Source organism: Grammomys surdaster, unplaced genomic scaffold, assembly GCF_004785775.1.
Source record: "Grammomys surdaster isolate TR1022 unplaced genomic scaffold, NIH_TR_1.0 188, whole genome shotgun sequence".
NCBI lineage: Eukaryota > Metazoa > Chordata > Mammalia > Rodentia > Muridae > Grammomys > Grammomys surdaster.
Window position 1 is genome coordinate 6,832,387 of NW_021604633.1, and position 22,256 is coordinate 6,854,642.

Genomic DNA, 22,256 nt, shown 5'->3' on the forward strand with positions numbered 1-22,256 from the left:
GCGGAAGCAGTGCAGGCTCGCCAGGGACTTGATCACTTACAAATCACTGCCCAGGCACGTTGGAGATTACAAAGGTTGATTCAGTATTGCCCTCCCGCAGCGGATGAGCTAGATAGATTCTTTTCCTCAACTAACCCTTGACTCAATACGCCAACAACAACTGGAGAAGTTTACCAATGTACAGTGTGGCTAGGATTCGTTGAGAAACAGCCAAGTGCTGTGTTCTGTAGAATTTAAGAATGAGACAATATCGGGCTCGAGAATTTCCACAGCTGTTAGGGGCACTGGACGATGGCTTTGAATTTGAGGCATCTGAAGCGATGTTTCCATACTGGCCTACATTTTCTTAAAGTTCACACAGAAGAGTGTAGGTAGATTGTATGGTCTGAACTTGGTAGTTTGATTACTTGTGCCTTTGGTGAATATTTTAACTGTGTCTCTCCCTTCCTAAGCGTTCAGAAAGAAAACTGTCTTTCCATTCTGTTTCTACTAGGAATTCCTCCTGATTTTACTAAGGCACTGACCAAAAGTGGGGAATGACTTTTGTGCTTTAGTTACTTCCTTTTAAAGGAGGTTGCTCATAGCATCTGAGAGCAGCTAGTCTGTAATTGGCATTTTTACTATTCACATTATAAGCGTTACATAGGCATTACTGAGGCTTTTTTCTTTGAGCCTGAAGTGCTTAATCATGTAAACTGTGAATTAGGTTTTGTTTTCTTCGATAATTAGAAATGTGCTGAAAAACGAGAAGGAGTAAGAATTCTTCTGCTAAAGTCGATTTAGGGAAGAGCTCGAAGTCTTTCTTCTTTAAAACTGCCCACATTTCTTGAATTTTTGAATGTGCCTGAAAGCTACATAACAAAATCAGTAAACAAATGATTACTTGTATATGATTAAAACAAGGTTTCAAATTCCTTTGAGTTCTGCTTTTGGACTCAAAGTGGAAATTATTTGTAAAATAGCCCGCGCAAGTGAGCAGGGATTGATATCCTGTTCACGAATAGCAACCAAGCATTGTTTTCCTCAAAATAATCCAGATGAATGCCCCTCCCATGCCTAATTCCCCCGCCAAGTTAAAAAAAAAAATTCTAACGTACAACTTTCAGATGCTGTAGAGTGAGTCCCAAAAGCATGACCGTGTTTCAGTCACTTCACGTTTGTTGTACTTTTTCTTTAGTGGAATGCCATCAAAATCCATAACGTAAAAACAGAAACACCAATATTAATTTCTTAACCCAAACAATAGTAACCTCTATCCTTAGAATATACATACTTAACATTTTAAAATTAGTGCCAGTGATATCTATATGTTCTCGAAACTAAAAAGTTGTATTTTCCAAAACTGAAATCCTGAAAGCTTGACCAACTGATTTATCCGTCTCTCTTGAGTATGGAAACTCTAACTCCCACTTCCCCTGAGTGTTAGGAAAAGAAAGGAGTGGAGGTGGGAATGCCAAACACAAACACACTTCCCAGGTTTCAAAGCCATAGTGTTGTTTGTTTTGTTTTTAAAGCTGTAAGTTACCAGCGTGGGAAGAATAAACTTGACTTCAGATAAAGGTGTTCCACACAAATTATGAAGTCTTACCCCTTGTTAAATTTGTAGATCTTTCTCATTCATTCATATATTTCATATTATTTATTAACTCCCTCTACTGAAAACAATACAAAGATTTAAAACATTTGTCATACTTTATCTTATGTCCATGTCATTAAATATGTTAGATTCAGATACTTTAATCAGAGATAAATACAATTATTATAATTTCTCCCAACACACATGGGCGTGCGCGCACGCGCACGCGCACGCACACACACACACCACACACACCTTGTAGCAGATATTTAATCCTTTTGACTTCCTTGGGGAACTAAGTGAACACCTTAGTGACTTATGCATATTTAACATGATCATTTAATTCTTAGTTAAACAACAAAAGCAGCCAGCTCAAAAGCCAGAACAAAGATCAATAAGATCTTAGAAAATCTTATTCTTCAGACATTTTCAGGCTAAGATTAACATTAAAAACATTGAATGCCTGCTCTGGGTTACTGTATATATTGTACACATGTATAGAATCTGCTAGAATGTGAAAAAAAAACCTCAAATCAAAACACCAACAGTTTGAAATTTGTTTTAAACAAGTTTTAGGTGGTTAAAGATGGTTTAAAAATAGTTTAAAAAATTAGAGAAACTCTATTTAGAATTTATCTATTTGGAAGTGAAATTAAGCCGGACGGTGGTGGCGCACGCCTTTAGTCCCAGCACTTGGGAGGCAGAGGCAGGCGGATTTCTGAGTTCAAGGCTAGCCTGGTCTACAGTGTGAGTTCCAGGACAGCCAGGACCACACAGAGAAACTCTGTCTCGAAAAACAAAACAAAAACAAAACAAAAAAACCAACAACAACAAAAAAAAAAAGAGAGAGAGAAGTGAAATTAAGCAATACCCCTGGATCTCAGCATCTCTAGAACAGTTACTACTTAAACAAAACCAGAAGAGAAAGCCTATGACATCTACTTGAATATTTATGAAACCACTAATCTAGTTATCAAAAGGTTCAACAAATACTACAACTGAGAGAGACCAAACCATAAGACTTCAAAATACTGTCACCAAAGTTTCAGATAGCTTTTTAGTAGAATATTTAAATTCACACAAATAGCTCCCCATATTATCTTACTGTTTGAAAACAAGTCCATTTTATAATCAACTTAGTTCAAAGTATTCTTGTAACTTGTGGAAATTCCTAGAAGATAATGAGTGTCATTTTGGAATGAGTCACAAGGTGCCTCAAATCTTTGATGATGCAACTAGAAGTTTGGATTTTGTTCAGGCGACCATAAAGCAAGCCCTATCAGGAAGAAGAATCAACAGAAGTTGAAGCAAGGATGATTGTTAGGTTTCTTGGTCAAATAACTGAGATTACTCATGTCTCCATTTCAAATACAGGATATGGGAGAGATTTGTGCCCTGGAAGTAGGGGAAAGGTTGGATTTGAATTTAGATGACAAGCTTGCAATGGTGGCAAGGAATTTGATTATAGAGAACCTATAACAGTTGTATATATTCACTTTCCTTTGGATTTTAAGAGGTGACAGTCTATAGAAATGGTTGAGTACTCTCAGAAAATAAAGAAGATTGCTACTTCTGGCTATCATTTGCTCTCAAGAGTTCTTGCAGACTTGCCCAATTTGGTATAAATGAAATGAGAGTAGTGAATAAATAATTCTGTTTCATCTCACATCTGCTTTATAAACTCAAACTGAAAAGATAATTCTTAGGTCTTTTAGTTTTCTAGAATGGAGAATTCTTGTTTTCTGGCCTACTTAACACAAAGTTCTTACAATATTTTTGACATTTGTTTGGAGGTTCAGTATACATTTTTTCCTTGCTAGGTAAAAGTACTTCATTTTTGAGGATAACTGCATTTCATAAAGAACCTTTAAGGCCACAGGAATAGTTTCTGTGTTCACAGCCTTCCTAATACTACGCTAGTAACTAACCTTTTCTTAACAGTGTGCCCTCCCTCAGTCATGGCTGCCGCTCTCTATCCCTGGAACTGTCTTTTGGCCATTGGCAAATAAGCAAGGAAGTAGGTTTCTGGTGAACAATGAATAATAAGAGAAACAAGCAGCATGGCTTTACTAATGTATCCTGTAAGTTATGTGCTGTTTTGAACATTTTAAAACACTTGCTATACGCTTTCAGCCATATGCTTCCTTTGTGTAGCCGGTACAGGTTAAGTAGCACTAACCAAGAAAGCCTAGGTGCTGTGGAGTTTGAAATTTTAAGCTTCATTTAAGCAAGCATCAAACATTTTTTTCTAGGTTGCAGTACTTTCCGGATCTCACATCTTCAAATTATCTGTGCTTGGTGGCTATCCTATGCAAATACTCCAAATTCCAAAAAGATCAGAAACCATAAATGATTCTGGTCCCAGGCATTTCAGATAAGATACTCCACTTGAACAGCTTCCAGCTGTGTTAAATACTATTTTTGTCTTCTTCACCGTGTCAATAACGCAAACAATATGTGCCTCATTCTCACACCTCAGCACCATCAAGTTACACAGATCATCATAGTGCACTGTAGTTCTGGTGTTGACAACATTCTAGTGATGCTCTAAAGAAGAGCTATGAGGGGGAGACATTCTTATAACAGACACTGATCTTAAAATAATTAAATATGCCACTCCAAACATTGTCATCTGTAATGGAGAATAGTGGCACTTGCTTGTAGTCTTTCCTACTGGGGGGTGAGGTCAAGAGATGGCCTGAAGCCAAGAGTGCAAGAACAGCCTGGGCAACTCAGATTTATTCAAGGTGGGGGGAGAAAGAAAGTACAAAAAAAAAGAAAAGAAAAATAATTTGTTCACATCTCACGTACACAGTCATGTAAAAGAAGGCACACTTATACTGACTGAATGCTGTCCAAAGAGGGGCAGCTTACATGCCAGGGTTGTGCAGTTGATTCTCTTGTTGACCAGTAAGACATGGGTTGGTGTCCAGTTAGGACAGAAATAGAAAATGAACAAATAGTAAGTAAATTCATCTGGGGCTGGAGAGATGGCTCAGCAGTTAAGAGCATTGGCTGTTCTTCCCAAGGACTTGGGTTCAATTCCCAGCATACAGCATACACACGGCAGCTCATGACTGTCAGTAACTCCAGTTCCAGGGGATCCAAAACCCTCACACAGATATACACATGCGGGGAAAACACTGATGCATGCATATATATGACATCATTGGGCTGAAGAGAGAACTCCATGATTAAGAGCACTGGCTGCTTTTCTGGAGGCCCTGAGTTCAGTTCCCAGCAACCACATGGTCACATGGTGGCTCACAACCATCTTGTGAGCATGGGATCTGATTACCTCTTCCGGTGTGTATAAAAGACTTGAGTATTCGTGTATATATAAAATCAACAAATCTTTTTAAAAAGTAACTTCATTCAATATTTCGACTAAATTACTCAAGGATTCTTGTAAAGCTTTTCACAGGAAATACACAATGGTACAGTCTGAAAATGAAACTCAGTGGTAGAGTGCTTGCCCTGGGTAGATCCCCAACACTATAGAAAAAAGAAAAATGAAAAAGAAGGCCAGGCAGGGTAAAGCCCATATCCCAGCCATTCTGGAGGCTGAGGCAAGACTCTCTGAGTTCCAGGCCACTTGAGGCCTCACGGCAAGGCAAGTCTATAGAAGTCAAAATTAGGTAATAGAGACAATGAAGGTGGTTTTCTATCAGGGTGGTTGCAGACAAGGCAGGATGGAGAACTTATTAGCTGGGTATCCACTGTTCTCATTTGTCCAAAGCTTGATCAGTCTGTACACAGTTTTGTGTTTTACATGTTTCATGCATGAAGGTTAGAAAACAACTTTCAGGAGACTGGTTATCTCCTTCCGGAAGCTAGGGATTAAATTCAGGCCATCTCACCAACTCCCCCCCCCACACACACACACATTTTAAATTTTATTTTCGGTGGGTGGGTGGGGGTCTGAGGCCGGTTAGGACCACTATTCCTTCATCCCTACACCATTTAATGGAGGACTCTCAAGTGTTTTCCCTCTACTCCTTTGTAAGGAAATGGATGAATCCACAAACAACCCTTTGGGGAAATCACAGAGAAGACGGGGATTCCAGAAAGGCATCTGTGTTCCATTCACCATGGGTGGTTCTACTTGCTGTATTCCCAGTTCATCTAATAAAAAGAGTCGAACGGAGGAGTAAACAACCAAGCCTCCTTTTATCTGTTCTCTAACTTTTCCTTGTATATGGGAGTCGTTTTTGGGTTTTCCTGCTAAGAGTAAAAAAATGTGCTAACATGCTACCATGAAACAATTATAATTGGTGCTATCAAAATAAGTGTAAATGTGTGTACACTTACGTGCATATTCCATATACACCCACACACCACTTTCTAGTGTAATGTTTATGTCTGGGAGAATGGCAAGATTCAGGCTATAGTTAAACCTTCAAGTAGGTGGCACTTCATTTTAATATAAACAAATTCTATAAATAAATCATCACATTACCACATACAGATACTTATTAAAGAATTTTAGAGATTTTTTTGAAAGTTTGTAAATTTTACCAATATACAAAAAAAAGACCCATGTTACTAAAAGTTTTTCCTCTCAGAATGGACTGTTAAATAAGACTAGGCTTATAATTGACATTAACACAGGCCAAGATGTTAACAAGAAAGAAATCTCAATGTGAGTTCTGCCATTGATGTCTTGGTGAAGTCATGGACTCTCCTTGAGGTGCACCTGAACAGAGATCATCTTGTGGTTATTGTTGGATACAAAGGGTCCTCTGAAAAGAGGATATATTTGGCTGCTTACATTTTCACAACTCATGAATTACAATGATAAGATTTATTTATATTAGGGGTTTTGTTATTTTTTGTTTGATTGGGATTTTTTTGAGGTTTTTTTTTTTTTTTTGTCTTTGTTTCTCTGGAGACAGGGTTTCTCTGTGTGGCCTGGTTCTCCTGGAACTCACTCTGTAGACCAGGCTGGCTTTGACCTCAGAGATCTGCCTGCCTCTGCCTCCCCATTGCTGGGATTAAAGGCGTGAGCTGCCACTGCCTGGGTATTATTGTTTTCAAATAGCTGTGAATACAACTATGTTTTTAATTGTTTAGCCAGTTTTGCTGCCTGTAATATTCCGGAACAGGTGAAGCTGTCTAAATTCCTCTTCTTCGTTAGTCTGCACCACACACCACTATAAACTTTAAAAGCCAGTATCCCTACTCCTCTCTGGAGTGCTAGTGTTTTATCTATGAGAAGTCCCTTGTTAGCGGCATAACGAAGCCCCAGCGAGATGCCTTCAAACTTGCATGGTGTCTGAAGACCACAGAAAGCTATCTACTCACCATAACACTTCTTGAAAAAGTTATCTGTATTAAGTATCCTTTGAAAATGAAAACAACTCTGCACATATCTCTGTAAAATCCCAAGTCCTCGTTTCTCTGCAGCCTCCACACAAAACATGTTGTGTGTTTTAGATGCCAGTGTGACCAGGATACCAAATATATTTATCCAACCTCTACTGCAGGTAATAGTTTTGTTAAAACATAGGTGCTAAGCCCAAATTCATACTGATAAGCAGGAGACACACATACCTTTCTAAACTTAAATAAAAAAAAAATGAAGAATCTTGTTCTCAAAGACTCCTAACACTCTCCTTAGCCACACGTGTGTACTTAAGAGGTAACGTCTTTGAATAAAAGCCTCATCAAAGAATTCTAAAATAGTAAGATTCCTAACTATGGATTTAATAATGGCACCCACAAGGCAAACGAGGTGTTTTAACTGAAAAGCTTTCCACATAAATTTCCCAGTTAGTCATATTTGGCCAAAATAATGTGCGAAATACCACAATAGTTAAAAACTTAACAAGTAGTTAAAATCTTACACAGCCCTACAGTAGTGCAGAACTTTACTTTCTTACTGCTGAATGCTACGGGGTTACAGCTTCCATGAACCATAGCCCCTGGTTTTTTTGTTGCATTTATACACTAGACATGCCATAATAAGGAAGAAAACAAGGCTTAGAACATTTATTATAAAAGTGTGCTTTATTATAAGGAAATTTTAAATATAACCAACAATACTGAAAATAACATGGCTGGCATTTATAGCCTTGGTTGGGGTTCCTTTAACGACAGGCATTGGTTTCCTGTTCTGTGAACATCAACAGTCAGCCTCTGCAATGCAACACAAGAGGACTCGGGAAAGTGAGTAAAGAACACAGAAGGATGGGCCAGGCATTTGGTGGCTTTTTTTCTTGTTTTTCTGTTTTAGGAATTGTTCCTTGTTTAACACATGGCTTCTGAACTCTGAAATAGAAAACATGTTACCTTCATGTGGAGAGAGCTCTTTTTCCTACAGAAAGATTATGCAAAACTAGTATTTCAAAACATGGCTAAAAGTATAGCTAACAGTAGAACACACTTTAACTTTTTGTTTATATATTATCCATTTAACATTGTAGCCATGTTTTCATGTACAAGTAGGACTATAAACAGTCTCTTATAAGATCGTGACAGCCATAGATGAATTTAACATACACAGATACCTCTGTTCCCCAGAAACATGTTTCCCAGAATGAAGTTACTCATTCAAATGTGAATAACTGGTGGGAATTAATGTCTCTAGACATTTGGTCATGGGGCCTAAAAATTATTTAAAAGTATAACTGCTTTGGTTGTATATAACAATTCATCATATTTGGCATAAAAATAAGTATCTTGTTGACCAAAGAAAATTTTGTATGTTGTGTACTTTTAACTAGGAGTTGACTTTAAAGCTAAGAACAAGGCCAGAAATTCCATTAATCATTACATATGGCTTTGCTTATACACAGACTTATTCCCACCACTGCAGTAGAGTTTTTGAAGGTTGGAAAAGACAAAACACACTGGTGACTTCTGATCAACGAGCTTGCTGGTTGGTACTCAGGACAAGGAAGAGCAGAGGGCCGTGGGCAGAGATACAAGCACAGGGCTGCGGCACTCAGACTGTACAGAGCAAAGTCATATTCTGTGGGCATGTGGGTAAGAAGTGCAAATGCCTTTTGATAGTGACAGGAAACATTTCCTTTTTCTAAATATAAAATTCAGGACTTTTAGAGGACAAAAAAAATGTCAGATTAAGATTAAATTGCCTTGAAAAAAATTACAACCTTTGTGACATTAAACATCAAAATGCGATTTATAAAGAATACAGGAGATTGCTAAATGAAAAATGGGAAGCAGTGACAATACAGAGTTGGTAATGAAAGATGCCAGTTGTGATCTTTCATCTTAAAAGACTTTGCCCAATTATCGTAATGACTAAATTACCAGGACTCAAAAGCCACTCAATTACCCAGGCTGCTGACTGACATTTGTCAAAGAAGTTGAAATGTACTTTATTGCAAAAATATAAAAAATTTAAAAATTGCATATGATTTTCACACCATTTTACCAACAGGCCAAGGCTAACACACAACTTATCAAGCAGAAAAGGTAGAAAATGAAATGATTGACATTTTACTGTCTGACGAGTTATAAAAAGAATGTGATACCACGTTAGAGTGCATGAACCACTGCCAGCTTCCCTCTTAAAGGGGCTTAGTCACTAATACGATATTTGAATAATCCAAACACACAGATTGGCCTATGAGTACATCTTTTAATTATCTTCTTAAACATGTATGCTTTCAATATAGTATAACCATGTGAATAAACCTTTCAGTCAGTTTTATGAAAGTCATTTTTACGATTATGTTAATTTATGAACTATCCATTAGAAAGTGATGTTAAAGCCTACTGACTATTAAATCACTACTGTTTACTGATATATTGTAAATGTTTTTTTGTTGTTGTTGTTTAAAAAAGGAAAAACCTGAAATCACAGAAAATGCTCGGCATCTACACAAACACATCCTCAGTGGACGAAGCACTACTATGTAACTGCTTCACTAATGGTCTGTCTTCTCCATACTTGTACTTCATGCAGTGGGCTCAACAATATCCATGTTTGTGCCAAACAGCGCAACTAACTGCTCTTCGTAGGTGGCGATGTTCCTCTTCATAATCTCCATGCAAGGTCCCAAAAGCCTTTCAAATGCTTGCACATCCATGGCTAAGAAAAGAGAAAAAGTAAATTAAAAATACCATTCCTTGCTAGGTCATTCCTCCCTACTATGATATTCTATTATGATGTTGCAGTTTTGATATGTTAACAATGCAAGAGAATTTTAGGTAGATATGGGGAAAAGTTAAAATGTTCTACTTCAGAAAAAGAAATAGGGACATCTCTGGCTACAGTCTAAAATGCAAAATGACCAAATGAAGACCTTGTGGTGCAGTTGATGGAAGGTCCTTATCCATGCTGAGGGAGTGAAGGTCTCAACAGGGCAAGATAAACTTTAATGCTTCACCCTAATAATATAAACTGCCCAAAGGTGGTACAAGAGTGTTTCCTACCCTGTTCTCAGAGTTTACAATATCATGCTATGAGGTTTTACACATTTAGACCATTGTTGATGTCACTCCAAAGTGATAGCATAAGGCTTTCACCTGCTTCTACCACCGTATGCGTCACTGCTTGTCTGTCTCGTGCATTCTGAATGTTTGGTTTCGAGGCAGCCTGGCCATGTAGTTCACACTAACCACGAACAAACTGGGCTTGAATTTATTATCCTTGTGCTTCAGGAGCTGGAATTATAGACAGGAGACAGCAGACCAGGCTGTCTCATGAATTTTAAAACTGAGTTTGTAATACATTGTAGTAAACATCACACTGTTCTAATGTATCAAACTCTATCTCTCCAATTTGCAAAGGTAAAAAGGGAAGGTTTATAAGGCTTCATGGGCATTCTTGCATGGTACAGCAGGCACATTAGTGAAGGTTAAAGCAGCCTAGCCATGTGTACCGAGTCACCAAAGAGGCACATGAACTACTTCTCTAAACAAGTAGCCAATAGATTAAAAAAAGAAATAGCCACTGAGAAATCAGACCAGCATTACACTGAGATGTCCATCTACACCAGTTAAAGTACCCCTGTCATCAAGAAACAATGAAAGCTGGCAAGGACTCTGGAGTATACTTTACTGTAGCTACTAGGAAATCGGTACAGAAGTTCCTCATTAAAACCAGACCTACAATGTCATCCAGGCTCTACCAGTCCTGGGCACATGTCTGAAGATATCAAAATCCACATAGGATAGAGTTATCTATCCTGTGTGTACTGCAGCACTAGCCACAATAGCCAAGTTATGGAATCAGCCTAAGTATCCATCAACAAATGGAAAAAGAAAATGTATATACACAATGGAGTATTACTCAGCTATAAAGAAAGATAAATTGTATCATTTGCAGAAAAAAAGAACAAAGCTTGGATACTTCACATTAAGTGAAATAGACACTGTATGTTTTCCTTCAGATGAAGAATCTAAATTAAAACTTTCCCTGAAAGCGAAGGGGGGCCTATTTGAAGAGTAGAATGGTACCAACAGAGAGGAGAGGGTAATGATGGGGAATATGCAAAACCCATGCTGTTCCTGAAAATGTCATTTATAGACAAAATCTGTACTATTTAAGGCGAATCATTTAAGACCTGGTCAGAAATCCATTTATAATGAAAAACCAAAAGCCATCTATGTATGTATATACACACATACAAATTGGACCCAAAGCCCATAAAACATTTAACAGCGAGTGACTAGACAATTTATCGTGTATATATTTACCTAACAGAATGCAAAAGTTTGATGTATTAATAAAAATTCCTACAGTGGAAACACGTTTAAAAACAGAAAACATATGCAGATCAAAGAGAAAGGACTTGGGGTAGTGGAAAGCACAGGCAGACCATGACAACATGTGTGTCTCAGCGTCTTCTGCATTTTTCTATACTTCCTGTATTTCCCCCACACCCTTTAATACAACGATTACAGGATGAAGAAACCTTTCTCATGTCACCTTCACTCTGACAGTCAAGAACGCTGAGAACTTCTGTCAGCTTTCCTCTTCTCTTTTTACCAGAGTATCATCTGACTAATATTGCATCTATTGAAAACCTTTTACAAAGTGACTCTGTAAGGAATTAATTCTGAGGAACCTTGGGAATCTTAAACTAACTTTCACCTTCGTGAACTGTGAGGTGTGGAGAGGATAATTATCACCGAACCAAATTTTTTTAAATGTCATTTATGTTCCTCTTTCCTGAACTGTGTTTTCATTACCAAAGTGAGTGACTCCTCAGACACACAATCCCCATGGATACCAACTGAAAGTGGCATTCCTGCCAAGCTGCCCAGTAGAAGACAGCAATGAGAGGCTGGATCAGAGCAGTTGCTTATGCTCCAACAGACCTAAAGCCAGTCCTGGGCTAGGATTAATACGCCCCACACTGACACTGTAACTTAACAACGGACTGCACAAAATGAGCCATTTTATCCTTCTCTTTTGAGGAACACAACGCGTGGCATTTTCTTGACTACACAGATATGGGACTTGTTAGCTAGGAGCTCTTATTTCAATAGTTAAAGTCCGAACCGTAGTCATACTTTGTGAGAATCTCAGCACTTGTGAACACAATTAAATGGCCCATATGATAGGAAGGCCTGGAATACAGACATAACCCGGCCCACCACCGTGATCCCTACCTAAGCATTTGACAGTCCCAATGGCGTGTGCAGATGCTGCTCTTGGTTTGTTGGTGACCAGGGCAAGCTCTCCAAAGTACTGTCCCCGAAAACACCGAGCAATTTCCACAGCGCCATTCTCTTCAACTTCTGATTTACCCTAAGGAGACAACAAATCCATTATATTGAAGTCTGAGATTGTTTTTCTTTTAAATCCACTATTTTCCTTGAGAATGTGAGGAATTTTGGGACTGTTTACCTTTCTTTTCATTGTGATTTTCACTTCTCCAGATTCCACAATGAAGAAAGAATCCGCCAAATCTCCCTAGTGAAACAAAAATGCAGGGTTGAACATGCAAGTTCCACAACAACTCTGAAATCATGCCTCTGAAACTGGCCTGCAGGTTCCCGTCTGTAAAGTTATGATAATTCAATAGTAACATCTTAGGCATCTGAAATAATACATTCTCTACCAGAAAATATAACAAGTAACCCAGACTAGGAATCTTCCCCTGAATTTTGTGCTGAGCAGTACACAAGCAGTACACTGTGTGTCCCAGCAGCCCCTCCCCTCCCGTCAGCAGGCTGTGCCGGTACATTCTGTGCTCCTTGGAAAGTAGCACTGTGCTCCCGGTGTCCACCCAAAGTGACCAGCATTAGCACAGAGACTTGCCAGGAGCAAAAGAACCTGGGAGCATTCAGAAGTTATAGTTGTTGACTCGGGAACTTTTATAGCCTTTAGGCACCAAGCTGACATGTCAGTCTATGATAGTGCACTTCTGACTCTGAAAAGACTGTTGGGACTGAAAAGCCTATACTCTCTCAAAGTACACAACCAGTATTCCTGGTTTTTGTATGAACTCTCGTTAGACATCCAAGTCATGTGCATCTTTCAGCTGTGTATATAGCCTACTTTCTAGGAGTTGTCTGGCTAACAGGTACTGTAATAAAACTGATCCTCACTGGGAGTACAGAAAAACATGAGGGTCAGAAGATATTTTTATGAATGTATTCAACGCTAGCATACGGTACAATGAGTTTTTTCTGGTGAGTGTTATCTGGAATAGATCTCAAGAACTAATCACATGAAACTCGTCTGCCTGTGGACCTGGGTTCTTATTCATTTTATGGTTGAGTCACCACTTTTCCCTCTTACACATGACATCTTGCTCCCAGTATATATGTGGATTTCATGTTACAAACTGCAAACTGCTCAGCTAGGTAATGGTTTAATGCACAGTCATTAGGAGCAAGTTATATAAACAAAAACATCCAGATTACTTACTGGCTGTAAAAGCATTTTTAATAGATTGTTTGGTGGAAGTCATATTCATTTAATCCAACACTGCATACTAATTATGAAAACAAAGTTTAACAGGATTTCTAAGACCTTCTGGAATGTAATCCTAAACTGAACGGCAGAGCAGTATCATACCTGAGCAATGATCTGTTCTCCATCATTGTAAACTTTGGTGCCAATCACATCCACCACCTTCAGGCGTTCAGAAACCTACGAAGAAGAGTGCAGTGGTAGAGACTGTGGTGTCTATTCTTGGTTACAGCTTAACTACATCTGGAATTATCTAAAACCCAAATGGCTGGATACACCTGGGAGGGATTTTTTTCCTCAAGTCACTTGAAGTGGGAAGACCCATTTTTTTAATCCAGATCTTTTAGGTGGAAAGATACACCTTTAGTCCAGAGTCTTTGATCTGGGAAGACCCCCCTTCCACCCGAGCCACACCTGCTGCTGCAGCCTCTATAAAGGATGCGTAAGAAGCAAGCTCTTGCTCCCTCTGCCTGCTTGCTCTCACCTGCCCTGCCATTAGAGCCTACTTCTTCAGGATTCTAGAGTATACTGAAGACCAGCTGAGATGTCCAGCCTTGTGGACTACTGGATTCTTGGACTCTCCATTGGGAGATGGCCTTTGTTGGACTTGCAGGACCACAGCCTATAAGCCACTCTAATAAATGGCATGCATGCATGTATACATCATATAAACTCTGTTCCACTGGAGAACCCTGATAATACACAGACCAACTGCGTAATCTCACCTGCTTTACATGTTTAAAAGGGGTGGGCCTATACAGTTAAATAAACTCAACAGTTTTCACTTGTGGCATTGTTACATTAACTGCTAGAATCCAGAAGCAGAAAAAATTGTATTTCTAGTTTCCTGTAAAATACCAGAAAACTCAGCCAGCTCCCAGCCTAAATTTCCATATGGCAGCAATAAAGCTATGGTGGGTGGCAGCTGTTCCCTTAGAGGGAGCACATGTTCTCCAATTTGCCAAAGTCCCTTCCTGAGTTGCTTCTGTCACGTCACATGCCTCAATCTGACTGGATTACCTCCCTGATGCATTCTATTTGAGGACAGGAGCTTCTAAAGAAGATCAGCTGCCTGTGCATTCCACAGCGTGGCCAAGATTCCCCCAGGCATAAACTAGCAACTCACAGAGACACTACCACACTGACATCTGCTATTTTATGACAATAATATTTTATCTATGATTTTATAATATATAAAATGTCTAGAAAAGCACTTCACAATGAATTAAGGCAAAGCCGAATTTGTAAGATAACAATTCTTTCACAAGTGTCTACCTTCAAAGATAAGAAACAACTGGCCTCACTGAGAAGACATCTGAGCTAAGAAATGAAGGAGAACTGCGGAGAAGCCATGGAGTTTGAAGGAGGCTGCTGTATGCAGACAGCAAGTACACAGGTCTGAAGGGAGGCCTGGCATGTGTATGCAGCAGCAGCAGGAAGCTAATGTCTCTGGCAGGATGAACGTGGAACAGTTAGAAATGCAGGAGAGGTACAGACTCAGGGCTCGGGATACTGGGCAGGACCTCGGTGGCCCTCATCAAAGTTATCCAGTCCTGGAAGGCTGTTAACAAGACTGCACTGATCTGAGATTTAAAAGGATTCTTCCGTAGGTGGCTGATTAAAGCCATACAGGAGGTATTGATGGTACAGACAGAAGGTGGGACTGGTGAAGTTAACAGAAAATGACTGGTACTCTGAAGACAGGGAGAAAAGATTTTCGACATGTTGAATTCTAGTGAGGAGAAAGCTGAGTGGACACTGACTTTCTTATACCTGCTCTCAGATAAATAGCACCTATAGACTTGCTATAGAGTCTAGATAAGGACCTTATTTCCAAAAAGCAGGATAAAATGTAGTTATTGGTAGTAAAAGAAATAGCAATGGAGTCTTATATCACCATCTGTTCTTTGCATAGTAAGATATAAATAAACTTTAAGATTATTATTATTACCATCATCATCATCACCATCACCATCACCATCACCATCACCATCACCATCACCACCGTTATTACCGTAGGGTACTACAGCACACACTCTGTGTGGAGATCAGGAGACACTTTTCTATCTTCATATGGGTTCTGGGGATGAAACTCAAGTTCCCAGCACGGTTGGCCTCGTAAGAGTGTCACAAGAACTTTTCAGGAAATGAATGCTTCCTAACAAAGCAGCCACCACAGCAGAGTAAAGCATAGCTCACCTCCAGAGACTTGAGGAATGGCAGGGACTCAATAAAGCTCTCGTACATCTTCCTCTTTTTGGCATTGTTTTTTACAATTATTCTCCTGAAGGTCACCCTGTCCTAAAGAGATCAGCAAGTACAAATGCAGTTAAAATCTCAACAAATTGTTTCTTTCCCTACAAGGAATATATAATAATTAAATACTTTAAAAGTAAAAATTATAGCATAATTATAATCTCAACTAATAAAATTCAATATTTTCATTTCTTTAGGCACAAAATTTGCTATAAAACCATATAAAATTTTCTTTCTTTTTTTCAGTTAGACCAGTGATTTTCAACCTGTGGGCCATGACTCCTTTGGGGTTTTGAGTGACCCTTTCACAGGAGTTGCATATGAAATATTTACATTATGATTCATAACAGTAACAAATTATGATTATGAAGTAGCAACAAAATAATGTTAGAATTGGTGGTCACCACAACATGATTTTAAAGGATTGAACTACTGATTGAGACACACAGATTTTTGACCAGCACATGGATTCTATGTCCACAAGGAGGCAGTGTCACACTATAAAAAAAAATATCTCAGTACCGTTCCCTCCCTGTAGATGGCAGGGTTACAAATTCAATTAAGTAGACAGGACCAGACCTGAATTTTTATATAAAAATGAAGTAGGGCAGACACAGTCTGGGAGTGTATTCTTTGTAGTATTATTTTCTTAAATATCTACTTCAGTAAGACACAAAGACAGAAATAAATGTACTGGTTCTGATGTTCAGAAATGAAAACTACAAGAAACACAATTGAAAAGAATCCAGAAAGAATCATTCATAAAAATGCACATTTATTAGGCTCTTTTTCATACCCACATATCAGAATTTTCCTTTGAAAATGTGAAGGTTCAAAGAAACTGTATTCTTGACTGGGATCGTTTCCCAGAGTTTACCATGTTTACAGTCTAATTCTTTCATATTTTTATGACCTTAGAAATGCAGAACTTAATTTAGGAATGACAGAAATGTTTACACAAAGCAGCTCAGAAAGCTATTTTCCCCAAAAACTTTATGTTCCAGAAATTCTCATAAAATGTTTTCATTGTGTTTTTATTGGATATTATATTAAATGTTTTCATTCTTATGTAATCACATAATCACATAGTTTGGCATTCACCAATAAATAATTATATCACTTAAGTAAAATTAAAACTGGATATTACTTAATCAATACTTTGTTATGCCAATATACTATGGATATACCTCTAGCTATGTTGAACTGAATGTGTCTGTCCTCAACTCCATATGTTGCAATCCTAACCCTCAGCATGGCCCTTAGGAGATGGGCCTTAATAGGTGATTAGACCATGAGAGTGTGGAGTTGTCATAAACAGAATTAGGTAATTCTCATAAAAGACCCTTGAGAACTGCCTGGCCCCTTCCACCAAATGAGGGCATCTAGGAGCTGGCCCTCTACCAGACACCAAAGTTCTTGTGCCTGAATCTTAAGAGTTATTAACCTCTAGATCAGTGAGATGTCAGTGCATTCGCCATCTTTGGTGGTTTGTGCTAACAGCCAGACAGACTGAGACACTAGGAAATTAAACATCTTGTTTCCAGAGTTGGTTTATTACCATTCAGATGCCAGCTGTACTTTGGCACCAGCTGCCAAGCCTAAGGGCCTGCCTTTGATCAGAAGGACACAAATGACCTCTATATATGGGTCCCTCAATACACACAAAATTAAAAGTACATATAATAAAGTATATTTTCTAATTTTATTAGTTAATTCACAAAAATACTGAGCTCTTTTGAAGCCTGACTTTACATCAGAATTTGCTGAGATAATTTTTAAAACTAAAGACTTTAATCAAAATCTCTATATGTCTGGTAAAATAATTTACATTTACAAAAGTGGCCCGTGTGTTTGTCATATACAGTCAGATTTGGGAAGCAGGTACATTTTAAAGACAGACCTTTGTTGTTGTTAAAACAGAGAAGGCCTGAAACAGTTCAACCATTTAGAAATAAATCATGAATTGTGTATCTCAGGGAGAAATGTTAATGGCCCACCATTTCACAACCCACTATGACCCAACAAATCCAGGAAGCCCAATTTCAAATGCTTTCTTCCCAGTCACTTCCACAATGGCCTTTCTGAGCCACTGGAGTGGCCACATCGTCAGCTAATCTCTCAGGGATGAGAGCTGCAGGGTGATATTTCCAGATGCTCTAGGATGAGGACTCCTCCCTGCCAACCGCTTCTCTTCACCCCTGCACTTACAACCACTGGGCTGCAGACTGTGGGGTCTAACATTGCCGCTCTGCCTCGACCTTCCCTAGAAGGGATTGGGTATGCAAATTGCTCTTGAAAAGCAAGTTTCAAATATAATGAAATTATGTCCATTGTGATTTTAAAGATATTGCACTTATGCATGTCTCAGAAACTATCACTGTTTATAAATGTCATTCACATATATAGAGTACCAAAAGAAATCTCTGAAATTTTTCTTAGAAGCTTAAGAACTGTGCAAACAAAAACTCCGAGCCCTTTGTACAATAGTTACAATCAGCATCGGGGCTGAAACTATCCATGCTGGTGGGGGGTAATCTGAAAATGTGTGATCTTGAACCACAGATGCATGAGGACGCCTCGTTACTGTCTGACCCCTGACTCCTACTAGCAGCTCCAGTGGTACTGCTCCACGTTAGGTTACACCTTCTGTAATGGGTGGGTCATGGCAGACACAAGATTAGCCCCCACCCCGACCCTGTGAGTCCTTCCTGCACTACAGGTCTGCTCTGATGTGACTGTCCTCTCTTGGTTTTAAGACATCCTTAACATACTTGGGTGATGTGGTTCTTTCTACATAAAATAATCTCCATTTTTTTTATCCTATAACTTATAAAAATGACTCATTTAATAGGCATACAATGACTGCTTGGCTCCAATACAAAGAAGTTTAAGTATCCTGTTTTTTCTTTCGAGCTAGATGTTCTATGAGTGGAAGGTTGAGATGAATGGTGTGTACATTCTGTAACTCAGCAACCCTCTGAAGCTGGACAGTTACAACCTCTTCTACAAAGAGCTGAGGGCAACCTAACACCTGCATGTCAAGAGCATGGGATATACTGTTTTGTGTGGCCTAAGGTGAAGTGAGACACCAGGCAGTGCAGACAACTCCTGGGGGCATTCCAAGCAAGTCCAGGCTCACCTTAGATCACAGATGTGCAAACTGCAGGGTGGTAAGTGGGTTCCTGGGAGTCTGCAAGCTTACCAAACTAAGACTGAGAACCCCACCTTAAAGCCAGTCAGCTGTTAGTACTCAAGCTCTGCCTTCTGCTACCTCTGACAGAACCCGCACAGCTCCTCTAGCTCCTCAGCCAATACGTCTGGGAACCAATGCTTAACAGAATTTCTACCATTAAGACATCTATTTAAAGATACAGACTGAGAATCTCTTGTCTGAAATTCTTGAGACCAGAAGTGTTTCAGACTTTAAAGACCATCCCCGCACCTACCACCGCTCTCCTCCCCCCGCCCCCACTCCTGACTGCCCAGATTCTGAAAGGTCCCAACAAAGTAGCTTGGGAACATGTTTCAGGTCTAAACGTAAATTTCATAGTTTATATATCTCATATATATGGTCTAAAGGTGTAGCGTATATATTGTAATGTGCCTTGCATTTTGAATGACCTGGAATATTAGGTGAGGTATAGAATTTTACATAAGGGGAATCACGTTGGTGCTCAAAAAGTTCTGGATTGGGCCATTTTAAGCTTTGAGTTTCTGGCTTAGGAATGCTCAGTCCATCGTCGCATCCACAGCTCACCCAAAGAGAATGGTTAGATTTGGGGAGAATCGAGGCAAGATTTTTTTTCCAGTATCCAAAATGAAAAGAACGGTTATTTTACTGTACATTGCCAATCAACAGATGCCATCAAGAGAACTGTTTTTCTTTTGTTTTTGTTTTTTTTTTTTTGGTTTGTTTGTTTGTTTTGCTTTGCTTTTACACATGCTTTTTCAAACTGCAGGACATATCAGAATCACATGGAATGCTTCTGACACTATAGGATTGCTGTGCCCTCTTTCATGAGTTCTTGATGCAGGAGTTTTGGGGGGCCTGGGATGTTTCTAAGAAGTTCCCCAATTGTGACTTTCAGTTGGTCACTCTGAAAACCACTGATTTACAGACTATACTACTTACCTCAGGAATCTAGTTGAGAAAAAGGCTGTGAATGTCTGTGTGTGTTACAGTACTCACACTTGTTAGTTGAGGGTATGTGCATATGTGTGATTGGACATTTGTGCACATATACACATATACATATAGGAATCAGAGACTGATGTGAGATATCTTTTCTGTGTTGCTCTCCAGCTCTGAGACAAGGTCTCTCATTGAACCTGGAGTTCACTGATCGACCAGACTGGCTAGCCAATGAGTTTTGGGGATCTGCGTGTCTTTCACGACTGCTTCCCCAACACCAGAGTTACAGGCATGAGCCACTATGCTCAACTTTTTACATTGGTTCTGGGATCCAAACACAGATCCTCTTTCTCATCCGGAAGACACCTTACTGACTGAGCCATCTCTCCAGCTGTTGTGGCTTGTGGTTTCTAATCATGGATAAGAGAGGAGCATCTGAGGTCATTCCCAAGGGCCAGTGTATTCAAGTTCCTGAGAAAGGACATACATCTTTGATTCAGCACAGACTTTGCACCTAACAGTGTAGCATCTAGCAGATGCTTAACAAATGCCAATGACTTGTGATCCCAAATAAAACCAGCAATTAAAATTAAAATACAATATTGGAGTATATGCCTATCTCCTGTCATGATAATTTTCAAAAATAATAACATTTAGGTCAAGCAAATCTTTTACTCACCAAACCCCACAGAGCACCAGGAGAGGTAGCAGTGATTGTAGCCGCTCTGGGTGTATTGTACATTAAGGCCAGTTCTCCAAAACTCCCACGGTTATCATAGTTACCGACGCATCTTCCAACGCCATCACATTTTACATAAATGTCAAATGTTCCTCTGTCGGACATATACAATTTCATATTGAGATCCGAGACAATATGACTCGGTAACATTTAATTACAGTGCTTCAGTACCTCAGAGAAGAGCCCTGTGCAATGCCATCTTGTTGCTGCCTGCCTATCCCCGATAACTATGTGCTCATCTGTTCTAGACCTATGGAAAAGACCGTCAACTACACCAGGACAGGGACAACGCACAGGGAAAATGGAACTAAGCAAAGTTAGAATCAGTGATAGAGTGTGCAGAAAGTCATCTATGGTACATACGTCAAACACTAGCTGGACTTATCTCAGACAGTAGGAACCGTGAAGTATCAGGTCATTGACTGTAAACTATCATATCAGTATAACAGGTCACTGACTGTCAACTTTATACTTTATGTTTCTAAAAAGAAATGTATATGGCTTCCAAGACCACAAGAAGATGGCTACTTTTTAAAGGAATACAGCTCTAACAATCTGCTGATGAGTCCTTTATAAACTACAGGAGGAGTTGGCCCCCAGGCCAGCTGCCAATAAAGTCTTATTAGAACACAAACAAAGGTCTTTATCTATTATACATGGCTGGCTTGGGTTACAAGCAGAATTGAATTCTTAGATCATATTGAACCACAAAGCCTTAACACTCCTTCCTTGACCCTTTACTTTAGGTCATCTCCAAGCTGAAACTAGAAAGTGGTAGAGATTCAGACCAAGCCTCTGGCCTTAGTCTTTCTGTAGATTTTTCTGTGCTGGCTTTCCCTTGAGGTGCTTTTTGCAGGCAAACAGACTCCGTTCACATGTCCCTGTGCTCATGTGGCCAGGCCCTACACTCATATAAGCTATCCCTCTGCACAGGCCATCTTCCCACATGGCCTTCCCTCAGTGGGAAGTCTGTTAAACAGGCGGGCTACTCTTCACACTGACTCCCTCCCTGACGTTATGAGGCCTCAGGCAGTGCATGACAGCAATGAGCATGAACAGAAGCTGGTGACAGGAGATCTGGCTGTGGGCCAGATGCACTGACTATGTGGGTGACCTCAATCAGCTGCTCCGTGAGCTGGAGTGTTTCATATGCCAATGGGTGATTAGGATCTAACTGGAAGAGAATGTTGTAAAACATACCCACTGAAAGAGCACCTGGGGCTCTCACCTACGGTTCAATTAAAAATAATAATAAAAAAAATTGAGTGGATTTCTAAGAGCTTTTTAGGGAAGGCTGTAACATCAAAACTATGACTCTGCCTTACATAAAGGGATACATTGGGGTTACACTTTTATCCCTAACCCTGGCTAGCACTGCAGTGGAAGGTCACTAGGGCACAAGGACAGGAGAATGGAGAAATGAGTAAATGCTCCAACTGAAAGGCATGGTGGCATTCTAACCAGGAAAATGCACTTGAGAGGCAGAGGTAGGCAGATCTCTGTGAGTTTGAGGCCAGCCTGCTTTACAGAGTGAGTTCAAGGATAGCCAAGGTTATACAGAGAAACCCAATCTCTTGAAAAACAAAAACAAATGAACAACAAAAAAAGAAGAAGGAAGGAAGGAAGGAAGGAAGGAAGGAAGGAAGGAAGGAAGGAA

The 22,256-nt window shown here is 39.5% G+C and overlaps 1 protein-coding gene across 1 annotated transcript in view; it reads right to left on the reverse strand.

Moving 5' to 3' along the window:
* Positions 1-7,566: 7,566 nt before the first annotated feature.
* Prkar2b (protein kinase cAMP-dependent type II regulatory subunit beta) overlaps positions 7,567-22,256 on the reverse strand; it is a 94,198-nt gene continuing 79,508 nt past the window's right edge. Inside the window, exons 7-12 of the mRNA XM_028768808.1 lie at positions 20,540-20,693; positions 15,672-15,773; positions 13,578-13,652; positions 12,402-12,467; positions 12,164-12,302; positions 7,567-9,635 (exon numbers count right to left, since the gene is read on the reverse strand). Coding sequence (XP_028624641.1) covers positions 9,502-9,635; positions 12,164-12,302; positions 12,402-12,467; positions 13,578-13,652; positions 15,672-15,773; positions 20,540-20,693 — 670 coding nt within the window. The 3' untranslated portion in view covers positions 7,567-9,501. The remainder of the gene's footprint in view (positions 9,636-12,163; positions 12,303-12,401; positions 12,468-13,577; positions 13,653-15,671; positions 15,774-20,539; positions 20,694-22,256) is intronic.